The 18,589-nt window shown below is 39.9% G+C and overlaps 1 protein-coding gene across 1 annotated transcript; it reads right to left on the bottom strand.

Moving 5' to 3' along the window:
* Positions 1 to 826: 826 nt before the first annotated feature.
* On the bottom strand, positions 827 to 17,765 carry LOC146380843 (uncharacterized). The gene is made up of 4 exons (XM_084939855.1): positions 17,479 to 17,765; positions 14,319 to 14,424; positions 4,841 to 5,605; positions 827 to 3,061 (listed from the first exon to the last, which is right to left on the bottom strand). The coding sequence occupies exons 2-4, from the start codon at positions 14,334 to 14,336 to the stop codon at positions 2,507 to 2,509; spliced, it is 1,338 nt and encodes a 445-aa protein (XP_084795981.1). The 5' UTR covers positions 14,337 to 14,424; positions 17,479 to 17,765; the 3' UTR covers positions 827 to 2,506.
* Between the last annotated feature and the right edge of the window lie 824 nt (positions 17,766 to 18,589).

Raw genomic sequence — 18,589 nt, 5'->3', positions numbered from 1 at the left:
GGTTGTCCAGTCCTGTTTCCTCCCGTATACAGGGGTAGAAGAGCTTCTCTGTCGCGTAGGAAGTGAAGGCCAGTTGGTTTCAGAGATTTCAGCTCGCTGTGCCCTGCCTGTGATACATCCTCCCCCTTCCAGGAGACATGATTTATGTCTTGGTTTTGCACCAAGACAGTCCTAGGGGGGATTATCGCTTGAGGATTTATAATAATGCACAGAGTCTACTTTCTTGGTCATGTTATCTGTGCTCCTTAGCTGTGTACTAGCTTGCTCATCGCCATTGTTTTGAATCAAAGGCAAGGTTGTTTCATTTCCACACAGTCCATTTACCTCCACGTTTACTTCTAAGCGATGAATTTTTGTCTCCAGTACTGTAATCTTCTGCAGGAGGCTGTGGTAGTCATCTGTGGAGAGGGAAAGGATCTTGTTGCTAGTTAGCCTGGTGGTTAGCACCTTTCCAGGCTATTGAGGCCGCTTGGTGCCCAGACGCTATAAATCAGGTTTCAGCTGTGTGTAGGCCACAGACACACACAACGCTGAAGATACGGTAACTATAAAAATGTTGCTGTTTCTGTTAAGAACACTTTAGTCCTAATGATCTATAAGTGTCCAGAAGCTATCGCAGGTAAGCTCATACGGAAAAAATCAGCATAAAAATCAATAAAAATCAATAAAAGAAGCAAAGCATGTAAAGAGCAAGGAGAGGAAGTGCCCACACTGACAAAAGGGGGGGGGGGGGGGGGGGACATTACTATTAATGGGACGTGTGGGACAAAATGTAGATGCATCTGTTCATTTGTATGCAGATGATACAATTATTTATTGTTGTGATTGTACCATCAACATGTTTTTCAAACAATTACAGCAAGCTTTTCACAGTATTCAGTCTCAGCTTGGTCAATTCAGACTGGTTTTAAATGCAGAAAAGTCATGTGGTAGATCGTGGCTCAAGAGTTGGCAGTTCGTCTTAATCGGAAGGTTGCCGGTTCGAGCCCCGGCTCAGACAGTCTCTGTCGTTGTGTCCTTGGGCAAGACACTTCACCTACCGCCTACTGGTGTTGCCAGATGGCGCGATATGGCAGCCTTGCTTCTGTCAGTCTGCTCCAGGGCAGCTGTGGTTACATCTGTAGCTGCCTCCACCAGTGTGTGAATGTGAGAGTGAATGAATAGTGGAATTGTAAAGCACTTTGAGTGTCTTGAAAATCGCTATACAAATGCAATCCATTATTATTATTTATGTCGTCTCAAACAGAAAGAGAGTGCCTGCAGTGCTTCCTTCTCTTGTATCTGCTCAAGGTATTTGTATAGAAACTGTGGCCTCATACAAATACCTATGTATTGTGATTGATGACAATCTTTCCTTTAAGCCACACATTGACCATCTATTAAATAAACTGAGAAACTAATGTTCCTCTTTCACAGAAAGGAAAAAGCCTGTAGCTGCCACTTTTTTTGTTAACCGTTAAGACACCCTCTGTAAACTTTTGTCCTTATTTTCCTTGATGCTCATTTCGGAATTTTTAGTAAATTGCAGGAACCCCCAAGTCTCCTCCTCTGATAAACCTCCACCTGTACCAACAGTTGATCTGAACATGAAATCATGGCCCAAACTACTTGTTGTCAGACCATTTCTTTATTTTTCACATCAAACTGTTTTATGAAATAAACTTTACACGGAGTTAATCAAATATAACTAATGCTTTAACAGTATCACTGTTTCACAATACAAACTTAAACCCAACAAGAAAACAGCTGCAAAACATGCAGCTCAAAATGCATTCACTAAACAACACGTGGATTTAAAGGATACAGTAAATACACTAAAGTGAAAGGAGGACCCAAAAGCAGAGGTTTGATAGAATTTGAATTAAGTAAAAGTAGTCTTTGTGATCGTTTCAGTGGTCCTGATATGTGCTGCACATCAGCTAACCTTAACAATTCTTTGCTGCCACTGTGAATAAGAATGTGTTCTTTGCCTGATTAAATAAAGATTACACTCACTGCTCAATCTTCTGGTACAAACTGGTACTACATGGAAGTACAGCCCATTGCCAGTTTAGCTTGAGATTCTTTTTTGTGGACATTAAGCAGCTTTTGTTTCAAAGCTGGTTGACAATTTAGTTTGTATTGGGTGCTGTAAGAGCAACTAGTGTGAAATTATTTGTGGTTTTGGGAGAAAGGGATTTAAGATTAAAGTTTAAAAAGATAACACATAAAATTACAATAAAACAAGGTGGGTTTTAAAACAGAGCATCAACATTTATCAAAGAAAAATTAAGTTGATCTATATATCCATAATTCCAACTTCTAAATTTAAGATTCAGGATTATTCACTGCAGGTCCAAATCAGAGCAACCTCATCAGATCCAAGTGTGACATCAGCTGACACACTTTTTATAGGAGATTCCAGCTGAACTCTGTGGAGCTTGATCTCGAGGTTTTTAAGTCTGACCCTGAAACCAGAAGAGGATCTTTCTTTTTCTTCAGATTCATTGTGATCCATTGATTTTAGTCATGCATGATCACGCTGATGTTTGCACAGAGCAGATAATGAAGTGAACGTTTTTGCACATTGGTAACAGTGAAACAGTTTATTTGCAGCGTGGGCTCGTTTGTGTGCGGAGTATGAACTGAGATTCTTGAAGGTCTTGTCACACTGGTCACAGCTGAAGTTCCCTTCAATGTGTGTACCTTCATGAACATTACGATGGCCTGAACTTGAGAAGCTTTTGTCACAGTGTCTGCACTTATATGGTTTCTCTCCTGTGTGGACTCTTTTATGGTCTTTAAGCTGATTTGCAGTGAAGAAAGATGAACCACACTGGTCACAGATGTGCTTTTTAACGCCACTGTGATAAAGATAATGTTTTTTTAATTCACTTGATGTGGGGAAGCCTCTCCCACACTCTTTGCAGTAATTCATGTTGTCTCCAGTGTGTCTACGTTGATGTAGTTTTACGCTATCTGGGTGATTGAAAGTTTTTCCACAAAGGTCACAATGAAACGCTTTCCCACCACCACAGCGACGACAGGGTTGAGAAGTGGATCCATCTGTGTCGCTCTGCTTCTAAACAAAGACACAAAGACAGTGTAAGTTATGATGATATTAAAACATCTATTGTTTCATATTGTATGCAAAACCAGCTGTTCATGGCAATATTTTTTAATTGATTTGATGGTCGCTGTAGAGGCTATATCAATCTCTTGAAGTTCTCTCTTGCTGTTTTATTTAACCTCCTAAGAAAACCTTTCATGGCATACATTTTCAATTTCTCTTTGCTATTTGTGCTGATTGGGACCTAAAGAATGTAAAAACAAAGAATTACCTAATTATTTCTTTTATCTGACTTTTGTTTCTGAGAAAAATGACATCCACATAACAGGACATGTGATAGAAAAGTGGCAGTATAGTGTACTTTAAGTTGATATCAGGCCTTTGTAGAGCAAATGTTTTTTTAATTTTGGTGTAAACAATCGAAATTGTGATGTCCAGGTTGTATGAGATTAAAATAACCACACTATGGATGGACAAATGAATGTTTTTATGCATACTTTCGTTAGCAAAACCACCGTTAGTGAAACCATTGTGTGACTCCGCCATCAGCTTGTTTATTTTCCACATAAACCTGTCACGATAAAGTTCAAAATCCTGTTGTCTAAGGAGCTTGGAAAGAAAAGCGTCCGGACTTCTTTAGGTTGCTTGAAGACGTTTCACCTCTCATCCAAGAAGCTTCTTCAGTTCTAGTGTCAAATGGTGGAGAGTCCCAGATTTAAACCCCGTGGGAGTTTCCCCCCAAAGAGGGATAAAAGGACCCCCTGATGATCTTCTACCTAATCATGAGTACAGTGTGAAAACGGGTGTGGGTCACAATCAGCCAGGGTTTTGGGTGAGCTCATTGTGAAACCTAGCCCCACCCTATCATGTGATTTCCTGAGGTCAGATGGCCCAGGGTGTGAGTCGGCGTTAAGGCATGTGGGAAGGGAACTCAAAACTGAACTAGAAAAAGTTGCATTTCCTGCGAAAATGCAGTGTGAATGCCGTGTAGTGGAATCTGAAAACACTGTGTAGAAGCTGAACTCTGCTGAAAACTGCTTTATTTGAAAGACTACACTGAAGAGTGTCAAGAAAGCAGATTACATGCAAGCAGGGAAGATGTGCAGCATCTGTCTCATGTAGTACTCGAACCCTTGCCACAGCAGCTGTGCAGCCCACTGCGCCAAACCAGTTCTGGCCTCAAAACAAAGATATGATGATGATATGATATGATCTACTATGGTGGCAGTAGATGCTAATCTATGACGAAGGATATGGTGAGAGATAGTATCAAAAGCTGCTATAAGGTCAAGGAGAATGCGGGTGGTGATGAATACAATATTTGAATTTTTAAAAAAGCCCTTCACATTTTCTGGAAATATTTGTGGGTGTTTTTAATTGCTTTTTTGTACTGCTTGAACACTGAAGTGGCCCTCCAGTGAGATGATGGCCCACAGCACATTTAAGTTACGTTACATTACTCTAAATGAGTAATGTAATGGAATACGTTACAAACTACTTTTTGGGGCATGTATTCTGTAATCTGTAGTGGAAAACAACACTGGTCACAAGATATTAACTCTCAAGCTGCTCTCCGATGCATCCATTGGAGTGTGAATGTTAGATAGACAGAAAGGTGAGAAACTTAAAACTTTACGTTTTTTCCAACATCAGGATAATTTCAGGAGATTTGTCTCAGATTTGACTGAATATTCTGTACATGAAGTTTTCATGTCTCATTTAGCTTTGAAATTAAAATCAATTCACAAAATACTTCAAAATAAGTGTGACTGTACAAAGAAAAATACATACCTCACAGTAACTGCACTTGTAGAGTTTCTTTCTGGTGTGAATGTGTTGATGTTGTCTCAGGGAACGTGGCTCTTTAAAGGTCTTCTCACACAGGTCACATTTATAAGGTCTCTCCTCAGTGTGGGTAAACATGTGCTGCTGTAAATATTTGTATGCCACAAAGGTTTTGCCACACTGATCACAGAAGCAAAAATCCTTTTTGGTGTGAATGCGTCGGTGAATATTACGGCTGAGTGGCCAGCGGAAGGTTTTTCCACAAATGTCGCAGCTGTACGCCTTAATTCCAGAGTGCGTAACTAGATGACTTTGTAAGTACCTACTGCGAGCAAAAGCTTTACCACACTGATCACAGCTGTATGCCTTAATTCCAGAGTGGGTAACTTTATGACTCTTTAAGCTTCTACTATGAGCAAAAGCTTTACCACACTGATCACAGCTGTATGGTTTAACTCCAGAGTGGGTAACTAGATGACTCTGTAAACTTCCATTGTCAGCAAAAGCTTTGCCACACAACTCACAGCTGTGCGCTTTCATTCCAGAGTGAGTAACTTGATGACGTCGTAAGTGGCTTCTGTGATTAAAAGCTTTACCACACTGATCACAGATGTACGGTTTAAGTCCACTGTGGACGAATTGGTGTGTTTTTAAGTTGCCAGAACGGCTAAAATCCTTCCCACACTCCTCACAGGTGTATTTCTTTTCTCTTTTTTGTCTTTGAAGTTCATCGGCCTCCTGAGAGTCCTGACTTCTTGCTCCATGTTCGTCCTGAGGTGACAGAGATACAAACAGGCAGTGAGTAAAATGCAGTCGTGGAACAAACTGAACTTTCCAACTCCCTCCATTAGTTGAATCAAAGATGTTAACAAAAACATTGTAGGTGTGTTACCAACACATTCTTGGTGATAGTATCACATTATAATCAGATGCTACAATGAGAGTTGTACTTAAAATGCAGGGTTCATACGCCTTTTTAGAGTAAAATTTAAACACTAATAATAATAATAATAATAATAATAATAATGGATTGCATTTATATAGCACTTTTCGGGGCCCTCAAAGCGCTTTACAATTCCACTATTCATTCACTCTCACATTCACACACTGGTGGAGGCAGCTACAGTTGTAGCCACAGCTGCCCTGGGGCAGACTGACAGAAGCGAGGCTGCCATATCGCGCCATCGGCCCCTCTGGCCAACACCACTTTAAGCACTTTCAAGGTCCATTTTGAAGCCCTTTCAGCACAACACTAAACATAAAAATAACAATGTATGTTTCACGTCACATCAACCCTGGTAAGACCATGTGAATATTAAAATAAATCATCCTTGGTTGACTTAAACGCTTTTGTTCCCTTTTTGTTAAAACTTACAAAAACGCACCACACAAAAATACTGCAAAGGGAAAAGGTCGTCTTGTATGTATATAGTGTATGAACTCAAAACACACATTTCAGTTAAAAATGAAGATGTGCAAATGTGAACAAATCAACATGTTGAGATATTCATGTCACGTTGAAAAAAAACACCCCAACCCCACAAAACAAGAAAACGGCACTGTGGTTGTCTTGTGAGGTGGTGTAAGTCAATAACCACATGTATGTGTATTGCATGCATGTAACCCCCACATACTGTTCCAATTGGATTAGCCCACACAGGTACGGTGGCTCATAACAGACAAATGATGCAAAATGATAATTTAACCAAATGATCTACATCCTTTCCGTTTAGCTTTCAGCACCTGACAAAACTAAGTTGCCCCTGCAAGAAAACATTTACACTGTTACAAGTCTATCTAGACGTTATTTTTTTAAAGTGAATTTTAACCTAACAGTGTTTATGGTTGGACGAACCCCATACCTCAGTACAGCACCAATCATTAGAAATGCAAACACCCAGTCAACATCATTTCTCAACATATTGACTTTAGACTGATTATACATACATGTGATGCCATTGTGTTTATCTTGGGTTAGGTCTGCAGATGTGACCTGCATATGTAATGTTTACAATCTCTTGGTCGGGTATTTGCCCAGGCTTGGGAGATGATGCGCTCTGTGAGTCTTCATTTGAGCGTGTGTGGTGCTGTGGTGTTTGCAGTGCGAGTGTAGAACTATCCAGAATGGTTGGTGTCCTGGCACTCAGGGTCATAGTCATGGAGCTATGGCGGCGGCGGCTCTGCCATTGGGAGGATGTGGCAGCGATTCCTCCTGTAGGTTCTTCTGTCGATCTGGATGATGTAGAATCGTGGCTCGTTGCTCTTCCTTCCTACAGTTCCTAGCTTGTCATAGCCTTTTTCTGTCTGCATTCAGACCACTTGTCCTTCTTGCAATGGCTGTAGTGTGCAGCTGGACCTGTCCCATGACATTTTAGTGTGAGACTTTTGACACAAAGTCGGTCACTGATCTGCCCCGAGATCCTTTGTGACGAGCTCTAAAAGCTTGCTGCACACAGTAATCCCTGCGCATGTCTGATGAGACATGAGACGTTTGTCAGGGGAGCCTAGTGTTGCAGGGAATGTTTCTAAGGTTTAAGAAGTCAAGAAAAAGTCAGTCCAATTTCTCTGTGATTTCTCCATGAGTTGTTTCTCACTATGTACTGCTCTCTCAGAAAGACCATTTGACTGTGGAAACTCTGGACTACTGGTCGAATGAGTGAAGTCCAGTTGCTTCGCAAAATCGTTGAACTGCTGACTTGTGTACTGTCTGCCATTGTCAGTAATGAGCGTGTGTGGTGCACCGCTGCTGTGGTTGAGTGACGGAGAAGGTTGATCTCAATCCATCTTGAACAGGAATCTACATGGACCTGGTATTGTTTTACATGCCAGGTGAAAATTTCGGGAGGTCTGTAGAGGTTCTGTCTGCTGATGCGCCTTAGTGCTGCTGCACACTGTGCAAGAGTGCAGCTCTTCCGTGATGTCTTTTGACATTGCCAGCCAAAAGATGAAACTTCTAGCTCTGCACTTAGTTGCTTCAATGCCTAGATGACCTTTGTGGACAATATTGGTGTATTCTTTGTGCAGGGATTGGGGAATCCTCCATGCTGAGCTCATCCCTGTATGGGAAAAAAAGGGGCTAGAGCGGGCTTGACTTGGCTCTCTCTGATGGGCTATCCTCGCTGGATGACTGTGCTGAGGGCTTGTAGCACATCACTCACTGACATCACTTCACAATCAGTGTGTTCAACTCGGCTTTGTGACAACGGAGCGAGTGGAGCTCTAGAAAAGGGTGTCAGCAAGATACATGTGCTTTCCTTTTAGACTAGGCTGATGTCATAACTCTGTAGTCGGAGTAACATCCCCTGGAGCCAGGCAGGGGCGACATGGATGGGCTTTTTCATTTCGGTCACCAGGGGTTGGTGGTCAATTGCTTTGACAATTGTCGCCTTTCCATAGACAGAATCTTTAAATTTTGTGCAGGCGAATACCATGGCTAAAAGCTCCTTCTCCATATCAGCATATCGCTTCACTGTGTCCATGGGAGCATGCAATGCAAAAATTTGCATGTGTTATATACACGTAGTCAAAAATTATTTTCTAGGACTCACGTAAACTTCCCCATTGTGAAAAGGTGCAAATCCTTGTTCCAGACATGCAGAGGTGCAAGGCAGATCAGGAGCAGAACTTTTGTTTCTAGACTTTGCGACTCATTTTATTTCTCTGTTAAGAAAAATATTCAATCAGATAGTTATTTGTGGTGAATAAAATACAGTTACAATTTCAACCCGTTTTAAGCACCACATCTAAAGTTCAAGCCCTTTCCACACCTTGAAAGGACCATTAAAATCCAAGGATTTTCAAGGCTTTCAAGCACCCCTGCAAACTCTGAAAATTCTATTGTTAGAAATATTGATCACTGCAGAAACTCTTCAACTGCTTTTATTGTTATTTAAATGTTTGCTGTATTTTCTTGTAACTTCTGTGGCTTTTCTGTGTGAATGTAGATTCTGTATGTATGGTTTTATGTTCAATATACTTAAAATTGTTCATCTTATGGCTGTAATTAATATTTTTACATTTGATTTAATCAATTGTAAACCGTTTTAATGTTAAATAATAGTGATATTTCCAATTCATTGAACACATTTAATTAAATCCAAAGAGCCCTTTCCACATCCTTTCTGAGCATGCGCAGAGAATGAAAAAAATCTTCGCGCATACGCATTGACCTTCTTCATCTACGCCACAGTGTGCTTTGGCCACGTGTCTGGAAAGAGGGATTCATCCATTGGAGTTAAGGTAATTTCTTCGTATTTTTAATAGAATATAATTTAACTAGTACTTTGTGATAATATATGGGGTATATTTTTCCGATAAAAATATAGGCTTTATATTTTTCCGGTAAATACATGGGCCGTATGTGTTCTGTAGGTTTTAGCATTTTGCTAGCATTGGAAACATTTGTTTGCATATTCGACGTTACTGCACATCTGAATATTCCCCAATCTGTGTTTAAAATTTCATTAGAACTCCAAATGGCACACTTATTTTATTTGTTTTATTGCAGTATCAAGTTAGCAGAACGTTAGCTATCCACTGCTTGCTTAGCTTCGCCTGTGTGAATGTGTCATACCGGTGAAGCTAAGTGAACTGAAGATTTTATGAGTAAAAGCGAACAAGAATTGGGATACATGTGCAGTGATGGTTGACGAGTCCATACTCGCTGTTTCACTGAAGAGAACCGCGAGCTGCGTAGTTTGCCTATCTTCACACAGCGAGTCTCAAAGAGACCTCTGAAGGTGACCCCCACATGCCCCCCAAAATAAAATCAAGTATACTGGGTGGTTAGTTTGTGTCGGTTTGTGCTGGTAAAATCGTCGTTTGTATCGCTATGGTGTCAAAGTGATTACACTTTTATTTCATAGGTCATTCAGAGTTCACCAGCCCCTCAAGCAACACAAAAACGGCCCAAAATAGGCCAAAACATGCCACAAAATCTTCTGCTTAGTTAGTACTTGTTTGTGCCGGTAAAATTAACATTTGTGCTGCTACGGTTTTCCAGTTATTAATGTTTAATTTTTTTTGCGATGACGTCACGTGCGTCAAGCACGCTCCCTGTGCTTACGAGCATTTTGTGGCATGTTTTGACCTATTTTGGGCCATTTTCGTGCTGCTTTGGGGTGGGATAAAGGGGATTTCCTTCGTGGTCCATCTGTGAAGCTGCATCGAGCTGATGTCTTTTCAGCTTAGTGCAGCTAAATTGTGTTGTGAGAAGGGCAGCACCAATGGAACGAAAAGTTTGGGGAAAACAGGACGTTGCTAACATGATACACGTCAGAGTTTCCTTTTACAACTAAAGTGCAAAATTTGTGCATTTTGTGATTTTCGTACTGCATGGGTGAGGCACTCTTTCGCAGCCACCTGATTCTGCCAGTCCATCTATAAATGTTTTAGGTGCCATGTTGGAATAACTTTTCTGTCCGATTTAAAAATCGTTTTTTTTTTTTTATCGTAATTGATTTTACACATTCCCATCTGATTAATCGATTTGTTTTCCCCCATTTTTTTCTTTACATTAAACCTGGACAGCACCATGAGTTTTTGTTTGGGATTAGATCAGGTTTGGTCTGGATTTAGTCCTGTTTTTAACTTAACTATTTAAATTTTTTATTTTTGAACTTTGTAGATCAATGCGGAGTTAACCCTTAATCACCACAGTTCCACTGCTGTCCACATTCATGAGCAGTCTTGACCAGTACTCTGGGCAGTTGATGAAGATTCTATGAAAAAAAGGAGGGGAAACAGCGCGGCGGATCACAGCAGCGTTGTCTGCGATTTCACAGGTATTCTGTCTTGTTAAAATGTTCTGTAACTAATAGATTAATTGCAGGTTGATCTCAGGTCTGGTTATGAACCTGTGTTTATAACTTTCTTAGGTTATTTTACGCTTGTTCTATCCTGGGCTATACTTCTCATCTTGGTTTTGTGTTACATTCTGGACTTGGTCCTGACATAAAGCAGAACTAAGTAACTCATGCCATAAGTGCCGCTGCTGGCATTGTAGCCTTTTTATCTTCTTTTTTTTTTGTTACTCTTTAATTGCCTAAAGGAATAATTAACTACACTGAGAAAAGACAAAAGGCAGACAACATTTCACATTTTGCCACAACTCAGTGACACAATAGATTTTTTTTTTTTTTCACTCAAACTTGGTATAAATACTGCAAATGTGGTGGTAGCCCACATACCTATTAATGTGACAGTGTGTAGTTTTTGTCATTAATTTCTGGAAATATCCATTGAAATGTTTTTGATTCCTTTGAACAACACTCCTATGCAACTACACTTTTCTTCCTACTTTTGGGTGGTACACCACGCTAAAGCAGCGTATTCCACGACCTGATGTATCGGAATCAGTGTAATTGGACTCCCAATGGCAGAAAACTACACACTGTCACTTAAAATATTGGAATAAAAGCTGCTTTGCCCTTTAGTATATTTTGGAAAAGCAGACATTTGTGAAAGTAGGTGTCTGCTGTGCATCCAGTTAAAAACCATACATCTAGATTTTCAACTAGCAGGCTATGTTACATTACTGTGACATTGTTTCTCCCTGCAAGTTGTGAAATGAGGATTAGAAATTCATCTTTATGGGGAAAAGCATGTTTAAAACTACTTAGGAACAATTATGAATTGGTTAAACAACAATAAAAATTGACTTTAAGTTCTGTGGGGGCCTCTACAAACATCAAAAAAGTAATTGCCATGCATGTGTTGTTTTGTTTAGAGTTCGCGAATCGAAGCGTGAATGCATCCTTAAAGCTTTGATTATATACCTGAATGAGAACCCTCAAAATCTCATCAAAGAGTACATGATACGTTTATTTTTAAAGGGATATTCCACCCCTCAGTAAAATTTTGACTGTCATAATTCCCACAGTTTTGTAAGTTGAAAAATTTATTTTCTAAACAAGCCCAGGCATTCTCCTGATCTGGCAGCAATCAGTTTTCTTTAAATTAGCTTACAACAATAAAGTGCATGGGAACTACTAGGATTTTGTTTCCATTCACTTACATTGTTTTATGCTAAACTAAAGAAAATAACCCTGTTCAGCAGAATATTAATAATAATAATAATAATAATAATAATAATAATAATAATAATAATATTATTATTATTATTAACAATAATATTATTAATAATATTATAAATTTGGCACCGATCCATCTGAGTGAGGTGTAAATCAACTCTTCCGTCAGTGTAGAGGGGAAAATATTCACCACCTGTTGTGTAGCAGGTAGCATCCAGCTGCTGCTGGACTCCAACCCTTCATCTTACAGCCATTTTATTGTTTTTGTCGTCCTTTCCGTTACAACTCACACAACTATTGGAAATGCCTCCTCCTTGGCCAACTTGGTTATTTACTCCAAAGTCACATTTTATCTCAAGAGGGTATGAGACTTCCTGTTTGCCCTGGGAATGTTCGCAAGAAAAATGTGCTCATAGGGTGTTTCGTTAGCGTTGTGTGGCCATACACCACACATGGTAGGGGCACCCACAAGTGTCCATTTTTTAGTTTTGTTTTTGTCATTCGATACGTGTGCGGTCTGGAACTCTCTCGACCGTTTGAAACTCCTGCCGTGTGAACCGGGCTTAACGGTGTGCACCGCTGCATGCTCCTTCTGCCCTCTCTCCATGTTTCATTTCTCTTTTTCTTGGTCTTTATTTGGTGATAGTCTTAAATCCACACTTTTCTTTGGTCTGTTCTCCTCAGTTTCATTCAGGGATCTGTGTAATCAGGGTAGTGTGGACCATTTATCTAAAATGGAGTGAATAGACAGATGATGCGATGACCAAAATACAACGGATTTAAAATATTTCTGTCCTTTTTAGGATTTCAACGTGATGGAAGCTGAAGAGCTCGAGAGGATGGATTTTTGGTGTTTATAAAATAACCCACAAAGGAGCACAGTCTGATGACTCCCTTGAAGATGTTGGCATCATTATCGAGAGATGCACCGTCTTGCAGGATCTTCACGACGTGGCGAGCGGGTGTGCACTTTTGTTTGGGCTAATTTACTGCCTCAATCTGAGTTACCCAAAGCCACTTCGCTACACATTTGAGTTCTTCCAGAAGGTGCTCATGGGACTGGAAGACAAATAACGGTCTAACAAAATACAAGTGCTGAAAAAAAACTCTGCCAAAAGGAGACGCAATGACTCTTCCAGATTGAAATGTCCCCAAAAATAAGTGCTGTTTTCTTGCTGAGTAAAAGTTCTACTGTTTAAAAGTTTATAAATATATGTTGTTGTTCCTTGTTTGTAATATTTTGTATATTAAATATTTTGTCATAGCTTTTAATATTTAAGAGATTTACTGAATGCCATTTTTCTTTTGATTGTGGAAAAGAAAACATAACTGGGGACAAAATTACCCAGATTGATATTTTTTTTTTCCACTTTAACATTTTCTGCAGTTTGAGTTGCTGTGGTAATTCTGCAGACAGAAAGTGAAACGAAGCAGAGTGTTTTGATCGAAACTTAGGGTATCTGACGTGCAGCGGAAATATATATATATAACCATGCTGGCACAAGACAGACGCCAATTATCAGCGCCGGAGAAGCACCCGAGAAGACATCGTGAACGCTTCCTGGCCATCCAGTGTAGATGTCAGTGAAACTGTTGGGAAGACAACGTGAACATTTTATTTGTACTGTATAATCTGCAGATTCTGACAGAAATCTGCAGCTATCCTTTGAAGCACCGCTCCTCTAAAACAGCAATAAGGATCATTATTAGGTTATCTACATTATTATGTAAATAACAAAATAACTTAAAGCAAAAACTGGGAAACGTAAAGTCTGAAGTCTTTATATTAAATTTTTATATTATAAAATTCAGAAAAGAATGGAATTTAATATTCCCCAATCCCTGCACAAAGAATACACCAATATTGTCCACAAAGGTCATCTAGGCATTGAAGCAACTAAGTACAGAGCTAGAAGTTTCATCTTTTGGCTGGCAATGTCAAAAGACATCACGGAACAGGACTTTAATATCACCAACCATGCCCATGTTATTATGGTGTATCCATATAAATGGCCCACCCTGTAGATCACAAAATGATCCATTTTCTGTAAATTCTCTGAATTTCACACAAGTCGTCCAGCTGAAGACACTGTAGCTGGAGTCGAGTGTTTTGATGATGCATGAAGCTATAAATTTTTAGACACAAGTTGTAACGGCCGCCGTCTTCTTCGTGAGTATTTATTAGATGGCTGCTTGCGGGGGAAAGCATGTTTGAGTCTAAGGTTTATTTTGACGGCTCTTTTTTTCTTCTCATCCGTAAACTCTCTCCGTACTCTTTCATGTGATTCTTGAATAGGTGATAAAAGAGAAAAAAATAAATATTGCTGTAAACGGTGTATATTGCAACACCACGAAACAAATGATAGCCCATAATATAAAAGATAGATATCGTCATTCGATATATATTTCATCATGTTGCACAGCCATAGATGTAACTGAGATATTTTTCTCACCTCCTGTGTTGAAGTCATTGTTTCCTCTGTAGTGGCTGAGCTGAGTCCAAATGGCTGAAACTGTTCCTCTGCTGCTCCACCAGACTCTTCTCCTCCTGTTACTCAGCTGGGACACAAAAAGTATAGATATGTATTTTATCCCTGACAAGAAGAAGCAGAGCAAATAAACATTACTACACTCAGTGACAACAATACCTATGAAGCTTCAAGGTGAAACCCCAGAAGCAACTACAAAAAGAAAGTCATCAGCTGCCTACAAGAACTTGAAAGGGAAAAAGCCACTGAGCTCCCTGCATACCACCACCTTTACCCGGTGGATGCTGCACCCTGTATATATGGACTTCCATATTTTTGTTATTTTGTTTTTCTCTGTATCTATGAAGCGCCTTGAGGCGACTTTTGTTGTGATTTGGCGCTATATAAATAAAATTGAATTGAATTGAATTGAATTGAATTGAATTGAATTGAATTCCATATATACACGAAGAAGGAGTCCCACTCAGACTCATTGGTAACAGCATAAACTCAGCCACCTACAACATTTCCAAGCACCTCATCACCATCCTAGCTCCCCTTGTGGGGAACACACCCCATCACATCAAAAACTGCTGACTTCACCAACAAGGTCCACAAACTTACACTTGATCCAGATGAAACCGGAGTGTCCTTTGATGTGGTCTCACTTTTCACTTGTATACCTCCAACCGAGGCAGTGGAGACTGTCAGGAAACAACTACATCAAGACAGCTCTTTACAAACCAGAACCAGCTTCACCCTGATCAGGTCTGCACACTGTTAGACCTCTGCCTTACCACCACATATTTTAAATACAACGAGGGTTTCTACAGACACAAACATGGATGTGCTGGGAGCTCCCCAGTGTGTCCCATTGTAGCCAAACTTTACATGGAGGAAGTGGAAAGAAAGGCTCTTGGCTCTTTAACAGGGACAGCACCGAGCCACATGATAGAGTGAAACAGGGTCTCACAATGGTTTCACTCAGGACCTGCTGATAATGACACACACATTTGCTCTTTTGATAAATCAATGGTCAACAGTGGGTCGACGACCCTTTCAGGGGACAACCCCCACGAGGGTTTAAATACCTGGGAGTCCACAATGCAAGAACTCCAGCAATACTTAAGGGAAGATGAACAACTTTAATAATTAACCAACGCGTTTCGGCTTGTGGCCTTCATCAGGGTCATAGTAAAACATTGTAGAAAATTGCTTAAATCAATCAAACCAATCAAAACTTCATAGATAGATCAACTGACATATAACAGGTAGGTATTGGTTAATTGGGGGCGGGCCCCACACTTTGGGAAGCTCTGGGTTAAGTCACGCTTAAGTAAATACTGGACTAGATCATTAATGATGATGACAGGGGGGAGGAGACATAATCCCCACCTGTCTCAAAATAACACGTGTGAAATACATAAGAATACTATGAATATATACAAAAAAAGGGACAAAGGGCAGTATTTAATAATAAAAGGAGGTTGGTCCAGCAGTTGAATTAAAAAACAAGAGGACATCGTCACACGGGAACAGATTTGTGAAAAAGGTCCTAATTTATGTCTCTAAAATGTAAAATCTCTAAAATGTAGACTTACGATAAGCTGTCTAGAATCCAACTCCTTCTTTGGCTGAAAAAATGAATAAAATTAATTAAATAAACATTACCCATAAACATGCCATCTCGCATTACCCATGCGAGAATAATGTAACTGATAAAATTAGAATAAAAACAAAAAATAAAAAAGGCTCAGTTCAGAAAAACTCATTGATAGAAAAATCCTCATTCAGACCTCTGGGGTGCTGACTCTTAAAGTGGAATATCCAAAATGCTTCTCTTTTTTTCCTGGATAAAATTAATATTACCACCTCTTTGGTTTAGTTTAATGGCTTCAATGCCTAGAAAAAATAATGTTAAAATAAAATGCACGCAGGAATGAATTTTGTTCACTCAAATTAAGCTTTTCTTCGCTCAAAATAAATTTCTCCTCAAAATGCAACACTTGCACCAGCAAACTTTTTTTTTACGTGCGCTCAGAATAGAGGCACAAAAATAACGCCATAGTCAGCCTCCAGTTAACAACAGTGGTGAGAAACTGCACTACTGAACCTCCACTGACTGAGTAACTGCAGTTTGGTGCTTCATCATAACTTCATGGCAGGACGTGTTTCAGAGTGGGGACAGAGACAGTTGCAAAGTTCAGCTTTAGTGAGGCTAAACTCCAAAACCTGTTTTCAGCTAATGACTCTGCTTCTGTCTGGAAAACAATCAGATGGTGAACCAACCACAAACCTAAAGACCCCACTGCACCAACAATTCACAGCTGAACAGCTCCTGCTGTGGATTCTACCAACAAAACGTGATCACAGTCTCTCCACCCTCCTTGGGTTCTCTCCATACACGACAGGTACACGACAATCGTGACTCTTACTCCCACAAAGCAACATGTTGTTTTTAAAGTGCTACATAAACAAATCACGGTTTGGTAAAGCAGGTGGACGAGAATCAGAGTCTCCATCATAAACCACAGGTGGACAAAAATAAATAAATAAAATCCAACATTCAATCCACAACATGATTAAAAACATTCTTCATCTCCCAAATCACAAGAGCTGCACATTAACCACCACAATATATTTTTATTCTCTGTGCTTTCAAATATGAACACTGTTTACTTTCATCTGTTTCATTAGTTTTTGTTAACATCTTCCTGTGCATCACTTTACAGCAGCCAGACTCATTAAAATGAGACTTTGTAGGAGTTCACTTCCTGTCATGTGTTCATCCACAGCAGCTGGACAATAAAGTTATTGTGACCCTGATACTGCAGCAGATCGCTCTGATTTCCTGTTATCACTTCAAATAGAAATGAGGCTGTAGAGGTTTGGTGCAGGCAGAAAAACAGCTGCAGGGACAATGAAAAGACTTTTCTGCTCCAACTTTCTGCCAGCAAACGCTCAACTTCTCCCAGCATGCTGAGCTAATGATTAGTTGGTGTTTTTCTCCAAACACTCTCTCACTCTTCTCTCGACGTGTTCACAATAAACTGTGAACAGACACCGAGGAGAGCAGCAGAAGACCTCATTCAGGAGCTAAACTCAACATGAACTGAACTCACAGTAAAGTTAGCTCGGTGCTTACCTTTAGATGAGCCCACAAACCGAGAGAAACTCCGCGATGAAGCCGGAACTCTTTCCAAACACAGGAAACAGATCAGGGAGCAGAGACCCACGTGGTTCACGCTGATCGCAGCTACGATCCAGGAGACAAGGGTGGGCAGATCGATGCAGATATCGATCAGGACGTTGGTAGTGGTATATGATCGATACTTTCGTTTGTTTCTCTCCTCTAAGTCCACTACTTTACTCCCGTTTCATGAAAAAGCAGCTCTCTCTGCTCGACTCCTCTCCTGCACACTCTTTGCTCCGCCCCCTTCTTCCTGATCTGCTGTGATTCGATGCTGTTTGGACACGTGACTCGAAAAAGATGGCCGATGTTTTTTTTTTAAATAACCTTTATTTGTCAACAACAATATAAACATATAAGGCACCATTATTTATCCATGCTTCTAAATATAAACGGTTGAGCATTACAACAAGAGAAAAAGACATAAAAAGAAAAGCAAGAGAAAAAAACAAAAGAAAGAAAGAAAAAGATGCAGAATGTGAGAACAGAGACACAAACAGTGTGAACAGAAAGGGAAATCATGATCCACATCTCAGATAGAGAGGAGGCCTCCTTTTAACATAAATAGAACTTATTGAATAGAAATATAAGTTTAGGGGCTTTCTTGTCATTTACGTGTTTCAGCGATGTGAGGGAAGTTGCCTCCCCCACCTTCTTCAAATCCAATAAAAGTGGTATAAAACGTTTGTGCTACATTTGTGCTGGTTTGTGCTGCAAAAAAAATTAGTTTGTGCTGCTATCATTTTAAAGATATTAAAGGAAATTTCTAGAGGTCATCGGAGGACAACCAGCCGCCCCACATTAATTAAATCAAACAAAACTGGTGTTAATCAACTGTGCTATGTTTGTGCTGGTTTGTGCTGCTAAAATTGTCGTTTGTGCTGCTTCTGCTTAAAGATATTAATGAAAATGTAAAGGTCAAAAGGTTAACCAGCCCCCAAACCCAAATCAAACAAAATTGATATCAACCATTTGTGCTACGTTTGTGCTGCAAAATATTTTGTTTGTGCTGCTATCAAGCATTGGAGGTAGTCCATAAGAGATTACAGGATCACCCCAACCTCAG

The sequence above is a fragment of the Perissodus microlepis genome, chromosome 9, assembly GCF_051167445.1.
Source record: "Perissodus microlepis isolate ML-2025 ecotype Zambia chromosome 9, ASM5116744v1, whole genome shotgun sequence".
NCBI lineage: Eukaryota > Metazoa > Chordata > Actinopteri > Cichliformes > Cichlidae > Perissodus > Perissodus microlepis.
The sequence above is the reverse complement of the archived record's forward strand: the minus strand, read 5'-3'. Positions and strand labels throughout refer to the sequence as shown.

Bases quoted from the DNA above. Each gene is read 5' to 3' on its own strand.
- LOC146380843 (XM_084939855.1), bottom strand. The intron at 3,062-4,840 runs GTATGTATTTTT...GTCTTTGTTTAG, and splicing joins ACAAGTGCAGTTACTGTGAG to AAGCAGAGCGACACAGATGG.